Source organism: Echeneis naucrates, chromosome 9 (assembly GCF_900963305.1).
Source record: "Echeneis naucrates chromosome 9, fEcheNa1.1, whole genome shotgun sequence".
Lineage (NCBI taxonomy): Eukaryota > Metazoa > Chordata > Actinopteri > Carangiformes > Echeneidae > Echeneis > Echeneis naucrates.
The window spans coordinates 22,552,894-22,577,386 of record NC_042519.1 but is presented as its reverse complement, the minus strand read 5'-3'; the positions used below and the strand labels follow the sequence as shown (position 1 = coordinate 22,577,386).

General features: G+C 44.4%; 1 protein-coding gene across 2 annotated transcripts in view; it reads right to left on the bottom strand.

Annotated features, from left to right (window-relative positions):
- The window catches only part of fras1 (Fraser extracellular matrix complex subunit 1), a 162,762-nt gene that overhangs the window by 86,526 nt on the left and 51,743 nt on the right, over positions 1 to 24,493 (bottom strand). For both annotated transcript variants that reach the window (XM_029510392.1, XM_029510393.1), the window contains exons 4-13: positions 23,178 to 23,270; positions 21,556 to 21,715; positions 20,484 to 20,617; positions 19,567 to 19,650; positions 16,194 to 16,295; positions 14,621 to 14,812; positions 12,627 to 12,716; positions 11,039 to 11,189; positions 4,962 to 5,105; positions 2,647 to 2,793 (exon numbers count right to left, since the gene is read on the bottom strand). In XM_029510392.1, coding sequence (XP_029366252.1) covers positions 2,647 to 2,793; positions 4,962 to 5,105; positions 11,039 to 11,189; positions 12,627 to 12,716; positions 14,621 to 14,812; positions 16,194 to 16,295; positions 19,567 to 19,650; positions 20,484 to 20,617; positions 21,556 to 21,715; positions 23,178 to 23,270 — 1,297 coding nt within the window. The remainder of the gene's footprint in view (positions 1 to 2,646; positions 2,794 to 4,961; positions 5,106 to 11,038; positions 11,190 to 12,626; positions 12,717 to 14,620; positions 14,813 to 16,193; positions 16,296 to 19,566; positions 19,651 to 20,483; positions 20,618 to 21,555; positions 21,716 to 23,177; positions 23,271 to 24,493) is intronic.

The window sequence follows — 24,493 nt, the reverse complement described above, 5'->3', positions numbered from 1 at the left end:
TAATTGCCCCCTAATAGACTGATTGTTAGTCCCACTTTCCACTTGGCGCCGTTGATCCGTTCCCAGGAGACGCTGCCCGGGAGAAACAGAGAGATTTTTTGTTCGCATAAAAGCCAGTTGCATGTTAAAATGAACGGTCCGCTGGGTGGTTGGCCCGGAACACACAAGAGGTTTGTGGTGTGACAATTTGACACCAGTGTGGACTGACGCGGGGTGAATACACAACAGGGGGACATCTCGCACAACCGCAGCCACCGAGCTCAGTTTTCTGTCACTGTGCGACATGTGAGAGTGAAATATCTGCAGTATGGAGGCAGCGGACACGGCGGATTAATGCAGGAGAGTGGATGTCTTCGACGGAGGCCGTCGTGGGTGTTTTGCACCAAAGCAGGACAGACGTAGCGTTCATTAAAAAAAAAAAAAAAAAAGCCTCCTGCTGGATATCTCTTTAAGACCATCCAAGGAGGTCTGGAATTCCAGTCCTCCTGACTCCGATTCATTAAGGTGTGAAATTGAGCTGCAGAAGAGGCCGGACTGTAATCACATTGTGATTATTCTCTGCTGTCTCGCCCAACCCCCCCCCCCCCCCCCCCCCCACCTATTTCTACCCATCATCCTCAAGAGTCACAGCAGGTCCTCCCCGCTTGATGGAGGCGTCCCCAAAAGAGTTTTAGCTCACCGAGCCTCGGCTTTATTTGCCAGTCCAGGTAGACGGAGCCATCTGTGAAGCAGATTCTGGTTTTAGGACTGCAGAAGCTCTCATATTTGAGTTTATCCGAACTGTGAAGTCGCTTCCTGCCATCTCATTAACAATCTCTGTTATAACACAAATTAGTGACAGGTGAATTGGATCCGATGTCGCACAACTGAACTCATTATTTTCATCAATTTAAGGATGCTCAGACATCAACCTGCAATTTCTCAGCGTGATATTAAGCTGGATGCGTTCTGTTAATGTGAAAACAGGTGTTTGCATAATTAAACATTAAAATTCTAATTTACTGCACAAACTGTGTAAAAGCTGACCGCCGCCCGACATAACAACAAGTTCAGCAGTCCAAACACGGAGATTAAAAAATTAAGCACATCAATATTTTCCTCCTAAATTGTAATTTTTTTCCTACTCATCAGCTGTCTTTCAGGATTGTTTTTATTTTGAGCTATGAATATCGCTGTGAATGTGGAAGCTTTTTTCAGCACTGTGTAGGCAGACACAGTTAAATGTATGGTGGCACATTTCAAACTGACAGTTTTTATTTGGACTGTAAATCTGTGTTGTGCAGCTGCTGTGTCGCCGCTGCGTCCCTTCATTAGCAGTTTAATCCTCCGCTTGCTTTAATCACTTTTAAACCAATCAACTGCTGCACCAAGGACTTAAGACTATCGGAAATAAATAGGTTATGAATTCCACAATATGCACGATTTTCTGGTGCAGACTTTCCGTTTCTTTCCAGCAGGTGTAGAACGACTGACGGGGCAGCGCACTGATACTAAAGCACCCTGATAGCTCTGACTGAAGGAACGTAAAAATAATAATTACATTTTTAATTACAAATCCATTTTCAAGCGCTAACTGGTTTTCCTGCTGTTCCTTTTTGAAAGACACAAGTCGAAGGGAAGGAAGAGGAGTGACAGGAAGGAGAGGGACAAACATTTAACCATCCAAACTTGACTAACTTCTCCGAACAATCTCACCCGGGGAACAAAAAGCAGCAGCAAGACTTCACCGATCTTACACAGCACAAGAACACCACTGGCTGCCATGATTTAGCTGGTGAAAAACCACAATTCTGCAGCAACGCTCCCACAGAGAGCTCTCTCGCTCATAAAATATTCAGTCAGAGCATCCACTTCAAGTTGCCCTGATAACCAATCGGCTGGAAATGAGTCACAGAGTTCATCCAAGGACCCCGAAAAGCACTGCAGATCAGTTCGACTGTCACTTTCTGCCCTGCTGCCCGGAGGCCTGATCTGAGAGATTACAGCTTCTGATTTTACGTAAAGAAATATCAGAATCTCAGTCTTTGTTTGCAAAAACGCACATGCAGACGCTCAGCATAGAAAAAACAAAGAGGAAGAACACGGAAAAGGACGGCACCCAAGAAAAAACGTGGAGGCCGACTGACTGATGGAATATATCTTAAAAATAACACGGTCTACATTCGAAATATAAAAAATCATTTTGACACTAGAGACTGAGATCATAAACAGTAACTGCGGTCATAAATGGAGTCAGAAGTGGGGGCATTTTCCCATAGACTCCAGTGCAATCTGACTCCTTTTGCAAATGACATATGACTTTCATTTTGTGGAGCCAGAGTTGGCGCCCACTTTTATAATATCCTCTTTTAGGGTATAATTTACAATATGTTGATATTATAGAAGAATTATCAACATCATACTAGTTTTACGGGAGTTCAGTTGGATTTATTGTGTGACGTGAATACTGAATAATAATCTGTAGTCTGCGTAATCTCATTAATCCTGACTCATACGGAGACATCAGCATTGAGAGTTTCACCTTCCAGGTTGGTCCGCCTCGCTGTTTTGTGTTTGAATGTGAGCCAGAACAATCACTTCTGGTCCGGGCTTCTTGGCACATTAAAAAAAAAATAAATAAATCACACGACATGTTGAGGTACTCACAGCGACAGTGGGCACGCTCGTTCTGGTAGGACCCGGGAGGACAGGAAGCCAGGCACCGTCCGCTATCGGGGCTCAGCAGGGGCAGCTGGGCGCCGCAGGACTGGCAGTCCAACCTGCCGGAGCAGGTGGCGCAGGATGACTGGCAGGCTGTTGGGGGGAGGGAGAGGACAGAGGTAGGTGGAGGTGAGTCCGGCTGTCAGTCACATCAAACATTCATTCTCTCTTCCTATTAGGGCTTTTTTCACGGTCGCTGCGCTGCAACACCAGCAGTTCGGATATATTCAGGCCTATTTGGTGATTTTTGGACCTCAGTGGCAGAAATATTCGAAAGGAAAAACAAGATGTGAATCAACCAAATGTCATGTAAGTGCTCGCTTCGTGACACAAAAAGCAGCCAGCGTTCCTCCTGTGTCCAAACAGAGGTATTATCTGTAATTACATCACAGCTGCTTCCGCTGAAATGGCCCCAGTTTTCACGAATTCACCACCAACGGCTGATATTTTCATTCTGTCCTGTGCAGGACCTCACATTTGTTTTTTTATAAAAGTATTTATGAAAGGGAAACCCATGTGGAGGCAGCAGGTTGTGTTCTTTCTGTGATTGTTCCTTTAAACCAATGTACCGTTTTTTGACCCAACCATGAACATCACCGTGTTACAGCCGCCACAAAAACGTTTTGGCCGAAATGGTGGTCAAGTGATGAACCAATTAAAGCGAAATTCGGTCGTGAGAGACGAGCAGTCGTTTGGGAAAAACTGATTCCCACATTAAAACTTTTTGCTGCTTAAAGTTTGATTTGATTTGTATTTGGTCCACATTGCTATTAGCAACAAAACACGAAATCAAATTTTTATTGATTAAAAAGATAGAAGTTAAGAGACTTATTTAAATCCTAACCCTGTCACTCCTAACAGAGGAGAAGAGACTGCACTGCGTCGTCAAAATATTCACACTGATGCTTCTGCAATCGACTGGCAGACGTTTCTGTAAACATAATAATGAAACCACATCCATATGGAGCAGGACGGAAAACGCAATGAAGCGATTACAGCTGTGTTTTTTAACGAGAAGATTACACAATATAAAGCAACTAAATGTGAAAGCTGAAAGCAGCCGCCCACTCAGACGGAGACAGAAACCAGGAGATATGAAGACGACGACGACAGAGAGAAGATCACGAACAGATTAGTGAGGTGAAAGAAGTAAAACGAGTCCAGACGCTGATCTTAACGACGCGTTCAGGTTCGCAGCTCTATTTTTGGTCGCCCATCTGAAGCGAAGTATTGAAGGACCACAGACTCCAACCTGGATTCAGGAACTGAGCCTTAATTAAAAAAAGATAAGCCATCGGGACCTCTGTAACTTTGTGATGTCACAACTATACAGTCACGTGCTGAACCCACCAAAATATATGAAGTTATTTCATTCCCAATCAGAGATACAAACAGCTGCTCGATCATGAAGTCTCAAAAGTGAGTTTCAGCTCTTCTTTTGGGAGACTGTGCTTCAAAAAGCAGCCGGCACTTCAGCTCAGACTGAAGAAGGAGCACGGAAACAGTTTTCAGGATTCAGTCGGTAACATTCGCAACCAGGCTTCAAACGTAATACCTTAATCTGTATTTACGGCCTCATGAATGGCCGCAGCCATCAAAACGCCGGCCTCACAAGGAGAGCGGGTCAATGGGATGGCACGGCGGATGGCAGGAATTCAACGTGGGAAAATGCTAAGAAGATTATGGCTGTCGTGGGTCAGCGCGTGGTCAAGGAGGGACAGCCAGAGTCACGGGCAGACGTGTCCCGTCGCATTCTGAGAGTTTAACGTCTGACTTCTGCAAATGTTTCCTTTTAGATGCTTTCAAATGGATTTTCCATCTGACAGACTCTGGATGGCCAGATCTCTAAAGAACCGATGTGTTGTGTTTATCCTGGCTGTTGTTTAGCTGCAGGAAATATTGTTATCATCTCTGTTTTCGTGTCTGCCATCACCGTCATCAGCAGTCAGGTTCAATTTTCTCATAAATGGTTCATTAAATTATGACTTCTGGCCACAAACGTATTTCACTGGGCCTTGACCTTTGACCCTTTACCACCAAGGTTCTTGAGATGTCACGCTCACAAGGCCAAAACAGTGTTTTTCTCAGGTCACTGTGATGTTGACCCTTGACCTTTGACTCCCAAAATCAAATGGGTTCATGCATCAAAGCCAAATGAGCTCCCTGGTGGGGGGCCGATGGGATGACGGACATCCTGAAAAAAACTTCGATAAGAGAGCCGACATTTATTTGTGGACTGTTTTTCTTTTCAAAAGACCGACCTGCACACACTCGTCCCTCGGCGTAGTAGCCCGCCGGACATACGGGCAGACAGCGGCCGCGGTGGAGGACGGCCTTCGGGTCCCTGCAGCTCTCACAGTGATCAGGAGTTCCCAGACATGACAGGCAGTCTGAATGACACGGCACTGAAGGACACAGAGACAGATTTTAAAAATACACACACAGATTCTGACATTCAATTTCATGCTAATTTTATTCTCTACATAACGGCAGAAACTGCTGGACACAAGACATGAAGCGCCTCACTCAGTCCCTCAGTGACACATTTTAACATCTCATTTTATGCAAATTCTATCAGGCAGATTAGACTCTGCAGTGAAACTCTCAGACACACAAAATTAAACACATTCAATTTTTTGCGAAGTTAAAATGTTGGGTGCTTTACATTATGAACTGGTTTTTATTTTCTGCTCCCGTCATGCAGCAGCTCTCCTGGTGCTAACACCAGCTTCCAGTTGATCCATCACCCCCTTTTTTTTTTTTTTTTTTGTTTTAAGCCAACTTTGACTTGTAAATATTCGTCTCCCTCCGGTTTGCTGTGCAGAAGAAGAATGGAGGTGTAAAAAAAAAAAAAAACAGCAGGAGGGAAAATGTTCGGCCGACCATCGCCGTGTTTATACTGATTTCCTGAGTAGAAAAGAGTAGAAAAGTAGAAAAAATTTTTAAAATGTCATTTCAGAAACTGGAACAACTCACTCCCTGACAATTACATGCTGACAATCCCCATCAGTGTGTGAAAACACACAATTAGGGGTCGGTGACAACGCCGTCTGATGCATCTGGAATGCAGAACAAGCGAACGCACGCACGTCTTGGCAAATACGGCGGGACGCCTGCACTTCATTGTGCCCTGATTGCTAAATTCATAACGGGAATGCACTGAGTAAATAAACTTACTTGCTTCTTGTAAAAATGTGACAGAGGGATCTGATTAATGTGACAACCGCAGAATGAGACAAGGAGAGAGACAAAAAAAGACAAGACAAAGAGACTCGCAGGAGAAAGGACCGGAAAGTAAAATGAGAAAATGGAGGTGAGGCTTTAATCTTGATGGCCAATAAGATCATCTGTAAGCCAGATCGTCATGTTTCCACGATCTCAGTTTCTCTTTTACCTCTCAATCTGGTGCTCCTCATCATCCCTTTTCTCCATCTCCTTCATCCTTCACGACTTCATTGTTTCCCCCTCACCCATTTATCCTTCCGTCTGCCAGTCATTCAAATTACTTCTCATTCCGGCGTCCAACCAGCCATGAACTTCCCCTCTGACAGAAAACCTCCAGCTCCAACGAGCACGGGCAGGACAGCGTGATGATGAGGAGGAGGAGGAGGAAGGAGAAAAGTGGGAGATACTCAGCAGTTCAGGTTCTGGCTCAGTGGCGAGCTTATTGGCTATTACAAATATCAGCCAAGTGTCTATGTCTGTGTTGGGTGAGAGGTAATGTAGCAGTCTAATGCAGATGTTTTGGTGTCCGCCTCCATCAAAGACTCATCCTGCGTCTCTCCTTCGCTCCGATCATTCCTGAATATTAAGCAGCGGGAATAAATGAGCATTTGCTTCATACAACCCTCCACCTGAGTGGTTGCAAGATCATTTCCTGTTTGTTCTGACAGCTCAGAGCGAACTGGAATTGGATGCCCCCCCCCCCCCTCCCCGCCGCACCACCACCAACCCAACTCTCTCCAGGATAAAACCACATTACAGCAGAAATTCAACAATCGCACACTCTGATACAAGCTGTTGTTTACCGAGGGCCGCCTCAGCGCTCCTTCACTGTTCTTTCATTTCCTCACAAGAGCAGCGAGCCAGAATCCCTGAAGCACAAAATTAAAAACCGCAACCCTGATTAACGGCGGCGTTGTGTGAAAACAACAGATCCAGAGTTGCAGATTCTCGGCCAGATTAGCTGCGTGGCTACAACTGGTTACACGACAGAGAGGAGCGAAAATCTTTATCAGGAAGCGAAGCTGCAGACTTTGAAGCTGCATCGTTTGGCGAAAAAGAAGAAGGCCACAGCAGCTTTACCAACTGCAGCCCAGGTTTGGTAGCATCTTGCTGCCGATTTCCTAAAAATAATAAAAAGTAACAGCAAGCTTCAAACTTTTCAATCGTTAGTCTCTTCAGACTGAAGCACGCCCGTTCAAGTCTTCCAAACTGTGCTGATTAAAATGAATGAACCAACCGAGGAACGCCGAACTTTCGTGGACTCGTTTCTTGAATCTCTGCAGGGAACCACGAAAAAAGCAAAACAGTTTAACCTCACAGAATGATTTATTTATGAAACTTCCTGGAAGAAGAGAAGGAACAAAGATGGACGGCTCCTCGGAGAGTTTGCTGTGCGTCTGCTTTGTGACACTTTTAGTCAAAAAGCAGGAGTCTGTATTTTTAAAGTTTCGGCAGCTGAGTTTTTAAGTTACTTATGTCAAATTTGTTTGTCAAATATTACTGAGTCACTGTCATTAATCCAAATTTTAAGAGGCTTAAGTGAAATCTTACCTTCCTCCGTGATAAACCGTCATTCAGTGACTATATTCAGTCGTATTATACTGTTTCATAGGCCCGTGCATGTGTGCAATAATTCTTATTCCTTTTTAAACCTGTAACTGTGAGGATCAGCTCTGATGTATCGCAGAACTGTTGGATGAATCAAGCGCCAATGAGCCACAATATTTTCCCAGCAACACAAAAACTAAAGCCGGAAGCTCGTCATGAAGGGACTCGTTGCATCCTGCAGAAGTTCCATGGCAGAAATACTCCCAGGTTATACTTCTCTATATCATTTCATCATAAAGAGCCTCCCCGTTTACATATCTCATTTGGGTCAAACCGCAGCAGAGGGGGAACCGTATGTACCAGCAGGAAGCTCGGATCTACAGCCGTTCCCATGAGGCCTGAACTCGACTGTGCAAGGCGAAGCTGCTGACCTCTGGGACCGCGGGGAGCCTTGATGAATCAGTTTATGGGAAGATTTATGGTTCACGTTTGGAAAAGGAAGCGATAGCGAGCATGGGATTTGTGTGTGTGTGTGTGTGTGCGTTTGGCTTCTTCTATTTTTAGCCTCAAACTAACACACAGTCAGGAAATCCAATTCTCATCCAGGCAGATGAAGAGACGTTAACGAGTGAAAGCGCTCGTCTGCTTCACGCATCGCTCTGAAAAAGCGAGTGAATCACGTTTAAATCGCTTCGTTCAGGCATTGTGGATGAGAAAACCTTTACCTACACACACACACACACACACACACACACACACACACACACACACACACACACACACACACACAGAGGCTGAGAAGTCATGACAGGTTCATGCACTTTGAGTGCAAATATAGAAATTACACAAACACATTTAAATGACTCACTCAGGCACACAAAGAAATCACTGCATACATGAAACACACACTTTAACATTTTACCTGTGTGTGTGTGTGTGTGTGTGTGTGTGTGTGTGTACACATGGCTGATAAGCACTGAGAGGCCAGTAGATAGAAGGAGAAGTGAGAAAGTTAATGGATGGTGTGAACTCCTCTGTGAAGAGTTTGGCAGAAGATTCTTTAATGTGTTTTAACTTGATGGAAAAGACGGAAAATTCTTTGAAAAAGCGCCCGAGGTGCTTCAGCTAGCAGTTCTCAGAAATCAATCTTTGAAGGCAGCAGGAGGCGAAGTGGAGTGTTTCTGCTCATCGGCTGGCAGCAGAGGAAAGGGTCAGAGAAGGAAAGGAACTGAAACTTTTTTTAAATTTATTACAATCTGTCGATATTTTAAAGGATCGCTCCTCTAACAAAGGAAACGATTAACGGGAACGTTGTTGTTGTTGTGGTTAAATGATAGAAACAGCAACAACAACTGCAGGAGACACATCAGCACAAAAGTGACTTTGATAAAGTGAAGACAATGCTCAAATTCTTCACCATCAAAAGAAGTCAGATTGTGTTGAAGTCTATGGGAAAATGTTTGCTCTTTCTCCCTGGTTTAATAGCTCAGTAAACGTTTTTCATGAATTTCTGGTCGGGGTGACGAGTATGTGACTGACACATTGTGCCAGCCAATCAGGATAGAGAACAGAGTCAGCGCCCCGCCCTCACTCCTCCTCCAATGTCTCGACTGGATCTTGCTGTGAAGTTCAACACCACCATCTTCACAAAGAGCCCGAATTAGAACTTTTTATTTCGACATTAGCGATTCTGCTAAATGAGGAAATGAAGTGAAAGACGCTGTGGTGCTTTTGTTAACCTGCGTGTGTAACTCTCTGCTGAACGCTCTGGACCCTTCGGCTGCAGAAAGAACAGTTTTTCATAAATCCAAACAACCTCGTCTGACTGTTTAATTATGTTTTCGGGGATTGATATAAGGAAATAGCAGCAGTTTGTTTAATTATAATTGCTTATATGAATAAGACAGATGGATTTGCCTTTTGAAACATGAATGAGAGAAATTAGTTTAATCTAACTTCTGAACGTATTTTCCTTCCTTAATGTGTTATACTTCCTGGTGACGCACGGTGGGGGGGGTGACCATTACGGTGACAGCACTTCATCGCAAAAGCTCATTTTGGACTCATTAATTCTTAAATAGTTGGGTGTTCTGCTGTGGAAAATTGGCCGGCAAAGTGAGGGTGGCTTCACAGACCTTTGAGCCCTCGGGGGGGTGAAGACCAGCGGAAAGTTCTAAAACTTTGAGCTCTTTTGAAACCCGCTTTGAAAAATAGATATTATTTAAAAACCAACATACCATCAAACAACAAAACAGACCCAGAAACGGGTTGAAGAGAATTCGTTGTTGATTTTAACGAGCGAATCTGAATGTTAATACGGCAGTAGGAGTATAAATAAAGGTTTAAATCAAAGCCAAAGTTAAAAGCGGTGACAGAACGAGGACTCTGGGCTCTGTCCTCAGGCGCCGCCACGCCAAAGCGTACGCTGCTCCCCTCCCCAAGGACGATTTCCCGTTGTCCTCTGACTGCCTGGCATATAAACTGTCGCCATCTCTTTCCCACTCCCTTCTTTATTTATCCAACCAGCTTCTCATTTACATGTATCTAATTTTAGCACGTTGCTGAGGTTTATTCATATGAATAAAGACGCCGGCTCACACCTGAGGAAGGGAGCCGCAGACGTGAAGCAGGAAACAGCTGAAGGTGAATTAGGAGACAGACGTTTCAGCTTCCCCGTCATTTAGAGAGATTCACATGAAGACTGAGAAATGAAACTCAGGACTCAAAGACAAATATCAACCTTCCCCAGCTGCGTCACAGAATTCATGGAGCGACTTTCCTCTGTTACAACATGCCACTAAATTGCGCCGATAATATCCAACATATGAGAATTGTGCAAGCAAAAGTGGTGTGTGGCGCCCCGGCCCTGCAGAAAGCAGGAAAGGGGTCAATAAAAGATCACTCCATCTTCAACCATGTCACCTGAAACTGAAACACTGAAGCTAAACAGATTTTGTAGAGCTGACTTTTCTCATGTTGCATTGCTACATTATTAATTTCTAATAGATTCTGATATGCAACAGACGCAGACATGCAGATATTTAATACAGTAATCACTTCAACAGCGTTGACTCTCCATCCCACAGAATCAAAGAGCCTTTTTCTTCGAGCCCTAAATTTATTCCGACAGTCATGGATGGTGAAATCAGGTCAAAGAAAAGGCGCAGAGGCCAATTTCGACCCCCAGAGCAGCAGAAAATACGCTAAAATGTGATTCAGCTGAAAAGAAAAGCAAAAAGCTGAACTGAAATTCCACCACATGACATTTTCTGAGCCGTTCTGGTAACAAACACATGAAAGAATATCATCCAGAGCTCTACGTTACAGATTTATCAGTGTGTTCTGTGCTTCAGAAGACCTTCAGCGTCAGAGCTGTTCTTGCAGAAGGTTTATAGAAAGAAAACCTTCAGTCTGCTGAATGAAGGCGGCACTGCAACCTGTCAAAATGGCCGACAGACACTAAGAGAGTGAAACCTCTGGGAAAATGAAATAAAAGAAATAATAAGAGCAGAGGAAGGAGGCCACACAGACGAAGCTCCACCCAGCATCCTTTGCAGCAGCGTACCTTCGCGACACTCGGAGCAGCATCGGCCCTCCTGGGCGACGGCCAGCGTGCCCGGCGGGCAGGTGGGGCACGACTGCAGATAACAAGTCACCCGGGCATCGCGGCACTCGCACTCACGGCAGCTGCTGCCGCTGCTCCACCGAGCCGAGTCCTGAAAACAGCAGAGAAAGTTCGTTAAAACGCAGCTGCTGAAAACGGCGAAAACCCAGAGTTTTAACTTTGAAGGAACCGAATTACAATTAAAAACGAGAAGCCACGCCGACTGGGGAGGTCGCGTGAGCTGAATGCTGAACAGCCACATGTGTCAGCACAGTCACGACTTTCAGAGATGTTTTGAAAGCGAGATGAGGGAACCGGCAGAGGCCTGCTGAGGACAGATAGTTCGCCGAATATCACTCACTGCTGCAGAGAAATGAAATGCTCACATTTTGTTCCGACGCTCCCAAAACGAATGGGCGGCAGGTCGAAGCTCGAAGACAAGAACGCTGAACGCCTCGAGGCCGCAGCTTTTCCCGAACGGTCGTGAGCAGGTTCGTTCACTTGCATTCAAGGCTCATGCATATAATGGCTGCAAAACTTTGCAATCTTCAAAGTCATCAGGTGTAGCTGACAAAGGCTCATTTCACAGAAGCAAATACCTTCTGCCTGCCATCGAATCCCAGATGATGTTAAAACCAGCCATTTCTGATCAAAGCCAAAAACCTTTCTGGCACTGCTGCAATGACCACCGTCCGAATTTAGAATTGTAAATCACGTCATCATAAATTTTACATTCTGTCTTTCTTCTTTACTCTTGTATTGTAAGTCTGTTTGTTTTATACGTTATTGTTCTTTAAAGTGTGCTTTAGAAATGATTTTAATTATTCATTCTGATCACATTATGCTGTCCGCCGTCTTTTCACAGAACAGGCAGTTTGTGTGTTCGTGCTCTTTTATTCTGTTATAGTTGGAAACACAGTTTTCCCATTTGGCACGACCACGCCTCGGACTAAAGGGGAAACGTCTATAAATAGCCCCTTAACGCGCCTTTAAATCAACTTAGTTTGGTCTTCCAACTCATGAGGAGATTTTTCAAGTCACCCGAGAACTGAAAGGAGCGATCACGGAGTCTCGAGCAGACGACCGGTTCCTCCGGGAAACAAAACAATCTTTTGTAGAAGGATAACAGCTCTCTCTGCGCTCGCTCCGACCGTCCCGCAGTATTACACGAGCATCTCCCTTCTGGCAGAAAATGTAAAAAATTAAAGCCTTTGCATACTGGGTTTTCAGGACTGGCCTATAAATAATGAAGCTGACAAGACATGGGCCAGAATAATCAGAGAGAGATTCTTGTTAGAGGGAAAACAGCCCAAAGTCATTCGATTGCACTGTCTGAAAACACACATTTACGCTGTCTGCCTGCAACTTTAATTATCAGTGTTTAGAGTCTGTGTTTATATATTTATATCCAGCTCAATATTGATATATTTGGTTGTCAGGCAGCCTCATCTGCAGTCAGACGTTTGTCACCCACGGCGTCTTCATCGCCCCAATTTTTTTTCTCAAGCTTGTGCACAAAAAGTAAAGTGGAGATTGAAGATGGAGGCACCTTGTAGGATTTCCCCTCAAACACACAGGAGGGTTTCACAGAGGAGCACTCCGGGCAGCACTTCCCTGGCAGGTGAAGCAGCTCCGATCCCTGAGAGACAAACAAACGAAGATCAAATATTTACGCAGCGATTGAAACAGGATGTTTGTTGTTCACACTGGAGACCTTCTCCTTTAGGAATGCAAACAACATTTTTTTAGCAGCCATCTTGGCCATAAAAGATGATGATTGAGGAACCAGTCAGGGTTAAAAACCTCCAGAAAGGATTTCTAATTTGATTGGCTTTCGATTGCTTTTCAGGCCAGGAGTACTCCGGCTATTTACTCAAAAAAAAAAACAACAAACAAACAAAACTAAAACTAAGAGTTATAATGTCATTTTCCCCATCATGTAATTTTCTCATGCTCAGGATTCCTCACAGCTCCTCTACCATGCATGACGAATGCAGGTGGCCTATAACGGCCCCCCCAGCGCCGCCGCCGGCCTGCTGACCCCCGCTCGTCATTAAAGCCATAACCTTGTCTGAGGGGGGTTTTGAAAACTGCGCGGCTCTGGTCGTCTCGGCGGAGTGACCTTGTCTCCTTTCGGAGCTGGATGAACGCTAGTTATTCTACTTACAGCTAATGACACTTAGCAGCTGTAATTATCACCGTGCACTGTGATTAATGAGGGCTTATTTGGCGGTGGCGGGGGACATTAAAGCAATATTATTAAATCTTCTTGACACGGGAAAACGCCGGGCGAGGTGTCGAGCCGACGTGGCACCAGAAAACGGGTCATTCTGGGGGATAAAAGGACCGCTAATAAATACTCTGTTTGTTTTGTCCGTCCGCCGTTCTACGTTTGTAACTGGGCCAAATCATTTATCCCTTCAGTTAAGTCCTGCAGAGAGTTTTGTGTGTGTGTGTGTGTGTGTGTGGGTGGGGGGGGGGGGGGGGTCAGGTTGGTATACCGGTCTTATGCTGCAGATTTCCACACGGATCGTTAGGGTTTCATTTATCTTTCACTTTGCTCCATCTTGACTGAGTGAATTATCAGTGATGGAAGCAGCCAACCCTGTAACCTAAAATTACCCCCCCCACCCGTCCCAACTCCATCCCACTTGGCGTTCTTCCTAAATGCCAATGAAGATTGTGACATCCTCCATTAAGGTTTTACTGGCACCTCTGAGGGCCTGGAAATGGGATTTCTGGGGGCTGACATGCTGCATTTTGGGGGACCAGAGCTTGAGAAGTGTCAGATGGGAAAAGGAGAAAAGGATAAACGGTGGTGTGTGTGTGTGTGTGTGTGGGGGGGGGGGGGGGGGGGGGGGGGGGCAGGAAAAGGCCATAGAGGGACCAACAATAAAGAAAGCTCAGAAAGTTCATGGACTTCACAAAGACCTGATGCTTCTTTTCATTTCTTTGTTTTTATATCATCAACATGATAAAAGCTTCTACAGAACCAGCTGCTGACAAACTCCACTGAGACAACTTTGTCTTTTTTCTTTTTACATTCATTTTTGGAGTAATTGGCGCCGATGACAGCTTCATTAATCCAGCTTCTCTTTTTCACCGAACCTCTGCCGAGGCCTCGAGTGGCGTTGAACAAACCCGTTAAAGTTAAACTTGAAGCCTCAGTAAAATTAAAATGAAATAGATGTCCAGCTGCAGAGTCGTCATGAAGGAGGAAGTGAGTAACTGACACAGTTTTTCCTTCCAAACTACAAACATGTTTATTCTGCTGACATTTTTAATCCCATTATTTACATCGATGGCCGTTTGAAGACTTTAATCATAAAACTGTTTTAAATCTTTGTCAGCTGCTTGTTAATTCTTCTTCATAATCTGTTTTAACTGATGTCAAATGTTTTTTTTTTTTGCTTCATTGAAATCAATTTCAGTCCGTTAAACCTGAATATTACACATTTCAAACTACTGAGTACAACTTAAGCCTCGGTGAGAAACGTTCTGCCCCGAGGAGGCGAGCGTCCTCCCCATCGGGTTTCTGATCACCTGTGGGCATCTGACGCGGCCGCACTCGGCCCTCCGACAGACGACCTGGCCCCGGTTGCAGCTGCAGAACTCACAGCCGGTGCCGTTCCACATGTCGCCGTGGTAGTGCACCGCGCCCTCGTACAGGCAGCTTCCCTTGGCGGCGGCGCATTCGTCGCAGCACCGGCCGGCACGTTTCACTTTGGTCTGACCCTGCGAAGGAAACAGCACAGTGAGTTCAGGTTTGGTGTGGCTTTTTTTAATTTTGTGACTGTGTGTTGCAGCAGAGAGGGATAAGAAGGTTAGGGTTAGGAGAGAGTCGCAGCACGCCACGTAGATTTGGGTCATCAGACGGCTCTCACAACTTCTCCACGAGACAGCTCGTGTTATTACAGGGAACTCAAAGTTCGACCGCCGTGGTTAAAGTCCATCCAAATCACGTCACGACTCAGTGAAGCGTCGGCGTTTATTAACAGAGCAGAGCAGGTAGTTATCAGCCAGCTGCGCTTAATTCAGAGTGACAGTTTCGAGGTTTTGGGATTTTCTCTTTGCGTTGGTGGACGTTATTTTTTATGTTTTCTTTTTTGCTTCATTCACAGAAGGGAATTGGCTGTAAAACATCCACAGTTGCACAAAAAAAAAACCTTTTCCATCGAGTTTTAGTTAAAGCTTGAAAAAAAAAATGTAGATTTTGTGTGAAAGAGTGAAAGCGTTTTTGTTTTTGTTTGTTTTTTTCTCTCCAGCTTCACGGCCTGATGAACATTTCCCCCCAAACTGCAGCGTTTCCTCTTTATAGGTCTGAACTCAGATTGCTTTGTATATAACGGACACAAAAAAAAAAAAAAAAAAAAGATATCGACTCCAGCACAGAAACAAATTTCAGGTTCATCTTTTTACATCCACGCTGGGATGTTAATGATGTAAACATGTAGGTTCCTGAAAATCGAGCGCAGCACATTAAGTCGTGTATTTAATAGGCAATAAAGACCTTCTTCTCTTTTCTTCTTCCTGACAAACAATATAAACCGTCTCTCGTGTCCCTGGACGGCGTTTTAATCAAAACAACTTTTTATTGTAAATTGTATCAGATCTCTTTATCGGCTTCTTTTCTCGTTTTTATTCTTCCTCCTCTTAAGGTGCAATAAAAATCTGAAATTAGCTGAAATCTTCTACCTCATCCCTAAAAATGGATCACGTGTATCAGAATATTGCTCTGAGCTGTAAATCTCAGATACTTTGACCACCACATGTGTTTTAATCCTCCGCTCCAGTTGGGATCGTTCAGTTTTTGGTTCCTGGTTTCATCGGTTAACATTCTGCCAGTTTAAAAAACGAAATATGAAACTTTAGTTTTTTGTTTTTGGGGATTTTTTTTTTTCACCGTATAGGCTGCAATTTGTAAAGCTTTGTATTTAGTCTGTTTTCATTTTGTGTTCACTTTGTGTGTGTGTGTGTGAGGCCGTTTGATGTTGTGTTGTGTGTCTGGTTGTGTACTGCACACAATGGAAACATAACATGTAGAATTAGCATAAACTGCAAATGAGGCATCACCTTGTGTTTGTTTTGTGTGTGTGTGTGTGTGTGTGTGTAGAACCTTGTCACAGGTGATGGGCCGACAGGTGTGTGTGTGGCATTTAGACTGGCCCCGATCGCACACACACGTGGTGCAGGCGTTCTTCTGCCACTGCTCGCCGTGCTGCCAAAATACACACAAAATACACATTCAGAGCATCTCCCAACTACACAAATGCATGCAGACCAAACACACACACTCAGTGAATCACAGGCTCTGTGTAGGAAACTCAAAGTTCATTAGAATCCAATGACCGTCTGCTCACAGCATACAAACACACACACACACACAACGACAGACACTTTGTTATCACCAACAAATAGCAGTGATCTCACATCAACATCTTTCGCCTTCAGTTTTTGTGCGATGAACAGATCCTGAACCTGAAGACTCACATCCACAGCAGAAAGAAAATTAATACACACTCACACTCTCTGATCATCTAAATTGCAAGCTGACATCATCATCTCAAAGTCGTGTTTGTTTCTTTGTTTAGAAATATTCATTAGTTCCTTTCTTTCAGATTGAAAGGAAACGTGTTCAGGAAGTTTCAGCTTTTTAAAATCAATGAACAGCCAATTTTCCACCACCACGCAAGCACCATGGGAGAGTGAGAACCGGGTTTTAACGGTGATGACTCTGGAGCAGGTGCCCATTAAAGCTGCCTCCTGGTAATTTAGTTGTTTTGGCAATCCGTTCGGACGTCAAACGCTCGTTAGGCAGAATTTAAATGACTATAATTCAGCTTTCAGCACGGTGACGCTCCATCACTGAAAAGACGTGCAGTCGAGACTTCTACCTGAAATTTTCACCTTTCAAACAAAGTCAGCCCAGCGTTAAGCTTGATGTCTGGGCGTCGTTTGAGCTGAAAATCATAAAAGTAAAGCAAACTGGGGGGGGAACAGAGAAAACTCTCACAGAAACAGAAAACTGTCTCACCTGGACGCCTGAACGCGAAGCCACGTTTTGTCCGGCAAAGGCTCCGCCCTCTCACGTGTTTCAGGCCTTTCGTAAATAATCAGGTTAAACTCCAACTTCTTCCCTCTTTCAACTTTAACTAAATAGTTAAATAGTGACTGAAGTCGAACAAACGAAAATGATTCCCCTGTTTCACAAGCAGACACCTCTGAACATTTAAACCTGTTCCGATACGTTTACCCATAGACTTCAACACAATCTCCCTTATTTATAACTAGTTCAACTTTACAGATCCAGAGTTTCCACCCGCTCTGGTTCTTAACGTGAAGTTGGTTTTAATCTTTAAAGACGCACAAACACACACCAGGAAACGTGACATTGTGTTGGACAGCATTTTTAAATATAAATCAGTGATTTTTCAAAGAGGTCTGAAACACACAACTCTTCAAACCTCCACTGCTGCAACAACAAAAAAAAAACAACCCACAAACACAACCACTGAGCCGGAGCAATTAACCCCCCCCCTTTAAACTATAAGCTTCTGTTAAGACTTCTAATCAATCTCAAGAATGTAAATGACTTCATTACGTCCAAGTAAAGTCGATAATTATCGCGGAGCTGCCCTGAAGCTAAAAACACAAACAGGAAGACCAGGTCCAAACCCGGTTCATGGTGCTGGACCTTTATTTCCATTTAACCTCTGTTTGCTTCCCTCCTCCGCGCTCTCACCTGAATTATTTTTATGAAGCCGTTTTATGTCGGAGAAAAGGCGGCAGAATATCTTTAATTGGACTGGACTCTCTTAAGGTGGATCAACATCCACAGCTTTTTTTTTTTATCATTATTATTATTATTTTTACGACGTGATCATTTTAAAAAGGTCTCTCTTTACGGTTCAAACATCCTCTGCAGCTCTCAGGCTTTTACGGCTCTGGGTTACGGCTTTCACTTGGAACGGGTCCACCGAGGTATTTGGTAGAGTTAATAACAGGTTCTCAGGTTAGCTGCTGCTTGGTTATTAATTAATGCCAATTTACTCTCAGAAGAAGGAACCGATCTGACTCCTGGAAGGTTTGTTGGTCAGTCAGCAGGTTAATAAACTGGGTATAAATCTGGTGAAATCTGACTGACACAGTCGCACACTCAGAAGGTCGTAATTCATTATCTTAATTATCTTATTATAGGTCACGGATTGAGAAGTCCCTGACATTTCCTGTAAACCCACGAGAGAAGAAAAACACTCATCTGAGGTCATGACAACATAAACATGATGGAAAGTGTGTGTGTGTGTGTGTGTTAGAGGGCTTTTATTGGGTGTCTTCACGTTCAAACACACATTAAACAGAATGGGACTTCTGGATCAAAGGAGGACTTGGCAGTGAGAGAGAGAGAGAGATACAGACAGAGAGAGAGAGAGAGAGAGAGAGAGAGAGAGAGAGATACAGACAGAGAGAGAGAGATAGAGAGAGAGACAGAGAGGGAGAGAGAGAGAGAGTGTGAGAGAGAGAGTGAGAGAGAGAGAGAGAGAGATACAGACAGAGTGAGAAAGAGAGAGAGAGAGAGAGAGAGAGAGAGAGAGAGAGAGAGAGAGAGAGAGTGTGAGAGAGAGAGTGAGAGAGAGAGAGAGAGATAGAGAGAGAGACAGAGAGGGAGAGAGAGAGAGAGTGTGAGAGAGAGAGTGAGAGAGAGAGAGAGAGAGATACAGACAGAGAGAGACTGTGTGTTATGTTGTGAGGAGGAAGCAGAGCAGATAGATGAGGAGATGAAAACCGAGATTATTGGAGGAAAGAGAGGAGAGGAGGAGAGAGGAGGAGAGGAAGGAGAGGAGGAGAGAGGAGGAGAGAGGAGGAGAGGAAGGAGAGGAGGAGAGAGGAGGAGAGAGGAAGGAGAGGAGGAGAGAGGAGGAGAGAGGAAGGAGAGGAGGAGAGAGGAGGAGAGGAGGAGAGGAGGAGAGGAGGAGAGAGGAGGAGAGAGGAAGGAGAGGAGGAGAGAGGAGGAGAGGAGGAAGGAGAGGAGGAGAGAGGAGGAGAGGAGGAAGGAGGGGAGGAGATGACGAGAGGAGGAGAGAGGAGGAGAGGAGGAGAGGAGGAGAGGAGGAGAGGAAGGAGAGGAGGAGAGAGGAGGAGAGGAGGAGAGGAGGAGAGAGGAAGGAGAGAGGAGGAGAGGAGGAAGCTTAGGCCACTTTCAGCTCAGTATCAAAACACAAACACACATATTCATTTGTCGAAATCTCCCCATTGTCACAAAAACACAATAGATTGGGCATAGAAACACACAAAATAATTCACAACATGTGACAGCTCCCCTCAGTTCAGATTCATGAGCTGCCACAAACAGACACACACACACAGACACACACTGACAGACGCTTTGTAAAATGGAGGATTTATGCACAAATCCACAGGATAGCAGGTGCAAATACACACCTTTTTTTTTAATCAGCAAACACACACACAGCAGACACACAACAGCCCACCTGGTACTGTTTCCCAGCTGACAAACAGGGGTTGGACACACACTGAGGACAGCAGCGGCCCGGCTGAATCACCAAGTTCTCGTGCTGAAATAAAGCAGAGAGAGAGAGACAGATGGCCTCAAATAACAAAAGCACAAATCCGCCGGCTCGTTCTTTGGAATAATATCCTTCTATTAGTTCAAACACTTTAAATATAGACTGAGAAGAGCCAGATAAGATCCGTCTCAGTTTGGCCTGCGGCGCTCAGAAAGGTGCCTGACCTCGCTTGGCGTGCCGACAGGAAGTGCTGCTGTGCGGTGAATCACACATTCCAGCAACACACACATTTCATCTTGTTTATTTCACCGAGAAGAAGCTGCCGAAATGGTAGAGAGCAGGAAAAATATTGGAAATATCTCTCCGTCAATATCAGCTGGGACTTGACCTTTTACCTTCTAATCACGGCGATACAGACATTGATCCAGTTATTGGTCATTTTCCATCATTGATTGCCGTTAAAATGATTTTCTAACTGCTTTAAAACTAAATATACAAATATTTGTATATTTGTATAAATATATAAAAAAAAAAGTCGGAATTTGAGAGGTTGAAAGGCGGATATTTGTCATTAATGACATAAACTATAATATTCTCTTGCTTTTCTTTATTCAAACTCCTGTGAGAGATCCCCGACCCTCCGTGACTTTATATTATCTACTTCATTTTGATAGAATATATGTGTATATATAGAATAAACACAGGTCAAGAGATGGATCCGTATTTCTGAAACATTGCTCAGAGCGATCCGGCAGTTAAATCACCCACGATGGAAACACTGGAACAGAAAATAAGGTCATTTGTGCTCAGCGTGGTTTCTATTCTCGCTTTAAAAACAATCACATCACGTCAGGCTGTTCCTTCTAAATCTGGAGACTCACCGGTCCGCAGGCCACCGGCTGACACTCTGCCACCGAACACCGCACCTCCCCGTCGCTGCAGACGCATCTGGAGCAGAGGCTGGACTTCCACTCCTCGCCATCCCTGTACACAACGCCCTGCCAGGAGCAGGACTCTGACACACACACAGCACGAGTTCACAGTCAGAACAGGTGTCAGATAATGAGCTGACTGTTGGAGCGCTGTTTGGCCGAACACTCATTGATTTACAGTCAGGGCAAAAAAAAAAAAAAAAAAAAAGTGTTGCTAATTAGCTGCTAACCGCTGAGCTGCATCATAGAAGCTCGCAGACTTCATCAGAGTACAGATGAACCTTTCGGCTCGTCTCCGGCTGACCTGCTCGCTGAGAAAAACTCACGACAACATCCTGTTGACATGTACGATAAAGTTTTTTGTTTTCATTGGGGGTTGGGGATTCAGCTCTGTTTCTCCATCTAGTACCTTCGACTGCCGATGATGATAACAAACATCACTGCTGACTCCGCAGACGCACAAATCAAACTAAAACCCACAAAAGCTCCGGCTGTTTCAACGCTTTTATCTGGAAAAACCGGGGAAATGTCTCAAGCAATATGAGATCTTGTTTGTCAGTTTGTGAGAGACCAACACAATCTTCGCCCAAACCCAGTTGTCGTTTTTCTTTTTCAGCTTGTATGCGAGATAAAATATTCACTTCTGTCTGCCTACCTTCCATCTTCCGTGACCTTGGAGCTCAACAATCGCACAGTCGCCTCACAACAACGCGGCCTAAGTCAAAGTGGGGCAAAGCTGATGTCCAGACGCAGTGACACACACACAACGAGCCCCGTTGTGTTATTTATCACAGCAACCTGAAAACATCCTTCATGCGTCTTTGTGGAAGGTATAAACCTGACTGAATTACAATAAGGGGCCTTTGAATGTTGCTCACAGTTCTCTGTGGATTTACAATACAACCTTTGGACCCGAGAGAGCAAAAGTGCTATTCATAAAAATGATAAATAATCCAATCTGTCTCCAAGGCCGTGAAATCGTGGGGCACGATGTCAGCCTTTTCAAGTCTCACGTCCTCACCTCCGTTATGGCCACACTTGGGGCAGCACTCCCCGGCGGGGGTGAAGAGGCTTTGGTCCCCGGGGCAGCTGAGCTCAGGGCACGAGGGGACGCTGCAGGACACGCTCCCTCCGGAGCAAACACACTGCGTGCAGGGCGACGGGCTCCACTGGCTGTCGTGCTGCAGGAAGCAGAACGAAAGAGACAGACAGTTATGCATCAAATTCACATCCAGAGGAGGGAATAAAAAGGGAAACAAAGAGCCGACAGACATGTGGGATGAGGAAAGCTTTCTTTTTTCTCTTTGGAGCAGACAAATCTAACGCTGAACGACAAACAAGGGTGAGGGGAGGAACGATGACGTGACAAACAAACAAACAAACCAAAGGAGTGAAAAGAAGAGGGCAGATGAGGAGGCACAGCGTGAAGGGGCATTACCGCCGTGTCTGAAACTCCAAACGCTGAAGTGCAGATGTCTAATTTCAGTTTGTACAGTAAGTCGTTCCAGAAGAGCAGTTCTGCTGCTGGCTCAGCTGCAGCGCCAGCTGGAGTTCAACTGCGAGCCTTTTCCGGATTTCTGTGTGTATTTCCTCCTAACGTTTTATTCTGAAACCGTGAAGACGCTTCTCTGTGACTTCTGACTTATGCAACCATCTCTTCAGGGAGTTAATTACAGTTACCTATACATCCATGCGTGGATGAGCTGTGTAGGTTTGGTGTTTTTCCAGCAGAAATGAGATACCAGTGTGTGGATGTTGCCCGCAGTCAGATCAGACTGCGCTCTCTTCTCTGCGGTGTCAGGCCGTGAAACCTGCATTAAAAACCTCTTTCTGCTTCGCACGACATCATTCATCAGTCTGGGTTTTACTGGAGCATTGATGAGAATGCTTTTTCAGCCTGGAAAGATTTCTGTGACACATATTTGTACCATTTATAATAGAGTTTGTTTTTTTGGGGGTTGTTTTTACGGTCCAAATCTCCTCTGTGACCTGGTGATGTCTGAAAGAAAGAGTACGACTTCATTTCTCTTTTTCTGTGTGTGAGAAAGGAGCAGCAGAGCAATACCAGCCTGGCCACAGAAAGAAAAAAACAAACCCTCAAAAAGCCACGACTCCTCTTCAGGCTCCTTCTCGGAGCTGTGAAAGTGCCACTTCAGCGAGAAACCCAGCAGAAGAAAAAAAGATAAACTGTTTTTGTTCTTTGTAGGACGCGTATTGTCCAAAACGGCTGCCAAAGCGCCCGGCTCATTAAGCAGGAGGACCCTCGAACGAAGATCAACAAGACAGAGAATAGCTAGAATGTTAAAAAGTACAGGATTTACCACCAGACAGGAGGTTTTTCCATCTCTGGTTTCAGGATTTCGTTTCAAGGTTTGGGATCCGCTCAGCCACAAAAACATCCGAACATTAACAGCACAAATATCAGGCAGTAAGTTTCCTCACAGTTCTTATTTTCTGTCCTAAAGGCCTAAAGGTGTCCAACAGGGCTCTGGTCCGGTGCTTTCACAGCAAACTTTAAACAGCAGATGTTTTCGTTAACAGATTTTGTGCAGAGAGCAAAGAGAGTTCCACAGATCCTGCATCTTCTTTGTACGCACAATTACACAGAATATAATGTTTGGAAAAGCAGAGGAGGTCACTCACTCCATAAAGGACTCCCTCGTGGTGACAGGATCCCTGGGACGGGGAGACGCACTCCGGACAGCACTCATTGGCAGGGATCTTCAGATGGTCACCCTTTTATAAAAAAAAAACAAACAAACACATACACATCCAGCATGATCACAGCAGCAACACAACACAACACAAATCCGCCAAGAAGGAAATAGATGTGATTTCCTTTGAGGAGCGGGAATTCATGAAGCTGCCGGTTGTAGTCTAATTTCCATGGAAATTAGCCCACATGTGACACAAATAACACAATAGAACCGACAGGGATGAATATGTGAGGAGTCTGTGGGGCGTGCATAGAGTGCACAAAACACATCGCACCGTGGAAGCATCACAACACATGATATTTCAATTCAGATACAACAGGAAATAAACAGGAATGCAGACAAAAGGCCGCACACGCGAGTTGGTCAATTAATTTTTAGAATACAAATGATATGGAATAGATAAAAAAAAAAAAGGAGGGGGAGGAATACATTTTGAGAAGACAACCTTCAGTGTATGAAGACAAAAACAACTAAACAAAAACACAATGAATCAGCAACGTCAGACAAGCAGGTCGAGTGCTGAACAAATGTGCAGAGTGAATCGCAAGGACAGGAAATAAAACAGAGTGTGCTGGGCAGCAGTTTACTTTCAGCTCAACATTTATCACCCACCGCTTCCAACTCGCAGGCAGAGAAAGAATTCGCAAGCATCTGGAAAATTCCTGCTGATAAATTTCAAACTAACGAAAAAAAAACAAAACAAAAACTTGCAAATGTCTTTTTTTTTTTTTTTTTTTTTTAATATTGCTCTTTACATTCCAGCGTCTTTTTGTCATCTTTCATCTTTTCATTCGTCTCTGCACCCTCAGCCGCCCCAGAAAAAAAAAAAAAAAAGAAAAATGCTCATACTAAAAGGTTTTCAGTCAATTTGAGATTCTACCGCTCCAAATAAAGAGAGAGTCTGTTGGAGTTCGTTCATCAGCGCTCAAGGTTTCCTCCTAATGCACTCGGAAAATTTGAATTATGTGAGCGTCACTGTAGAAAACAGTGAGGAGATGGACTGCCTGATTATAAAATTATATCAACCTGCGAGCACACTGACCATCAACAAATGAGTTATTTTACATTAACACTTCACTTATTTACTTTACACAACAGAACTACACAATGAACAGTGTCATGTCTAAATTGAGCTGCATGCATGTCTTTATTAATTAATGATGAAACTGTAGCAGTAAAAAAAAAGGGGGGGGGGTTAAAATATATGATTAGGCACTAATGATTGACTGAGTAATAAAGCCA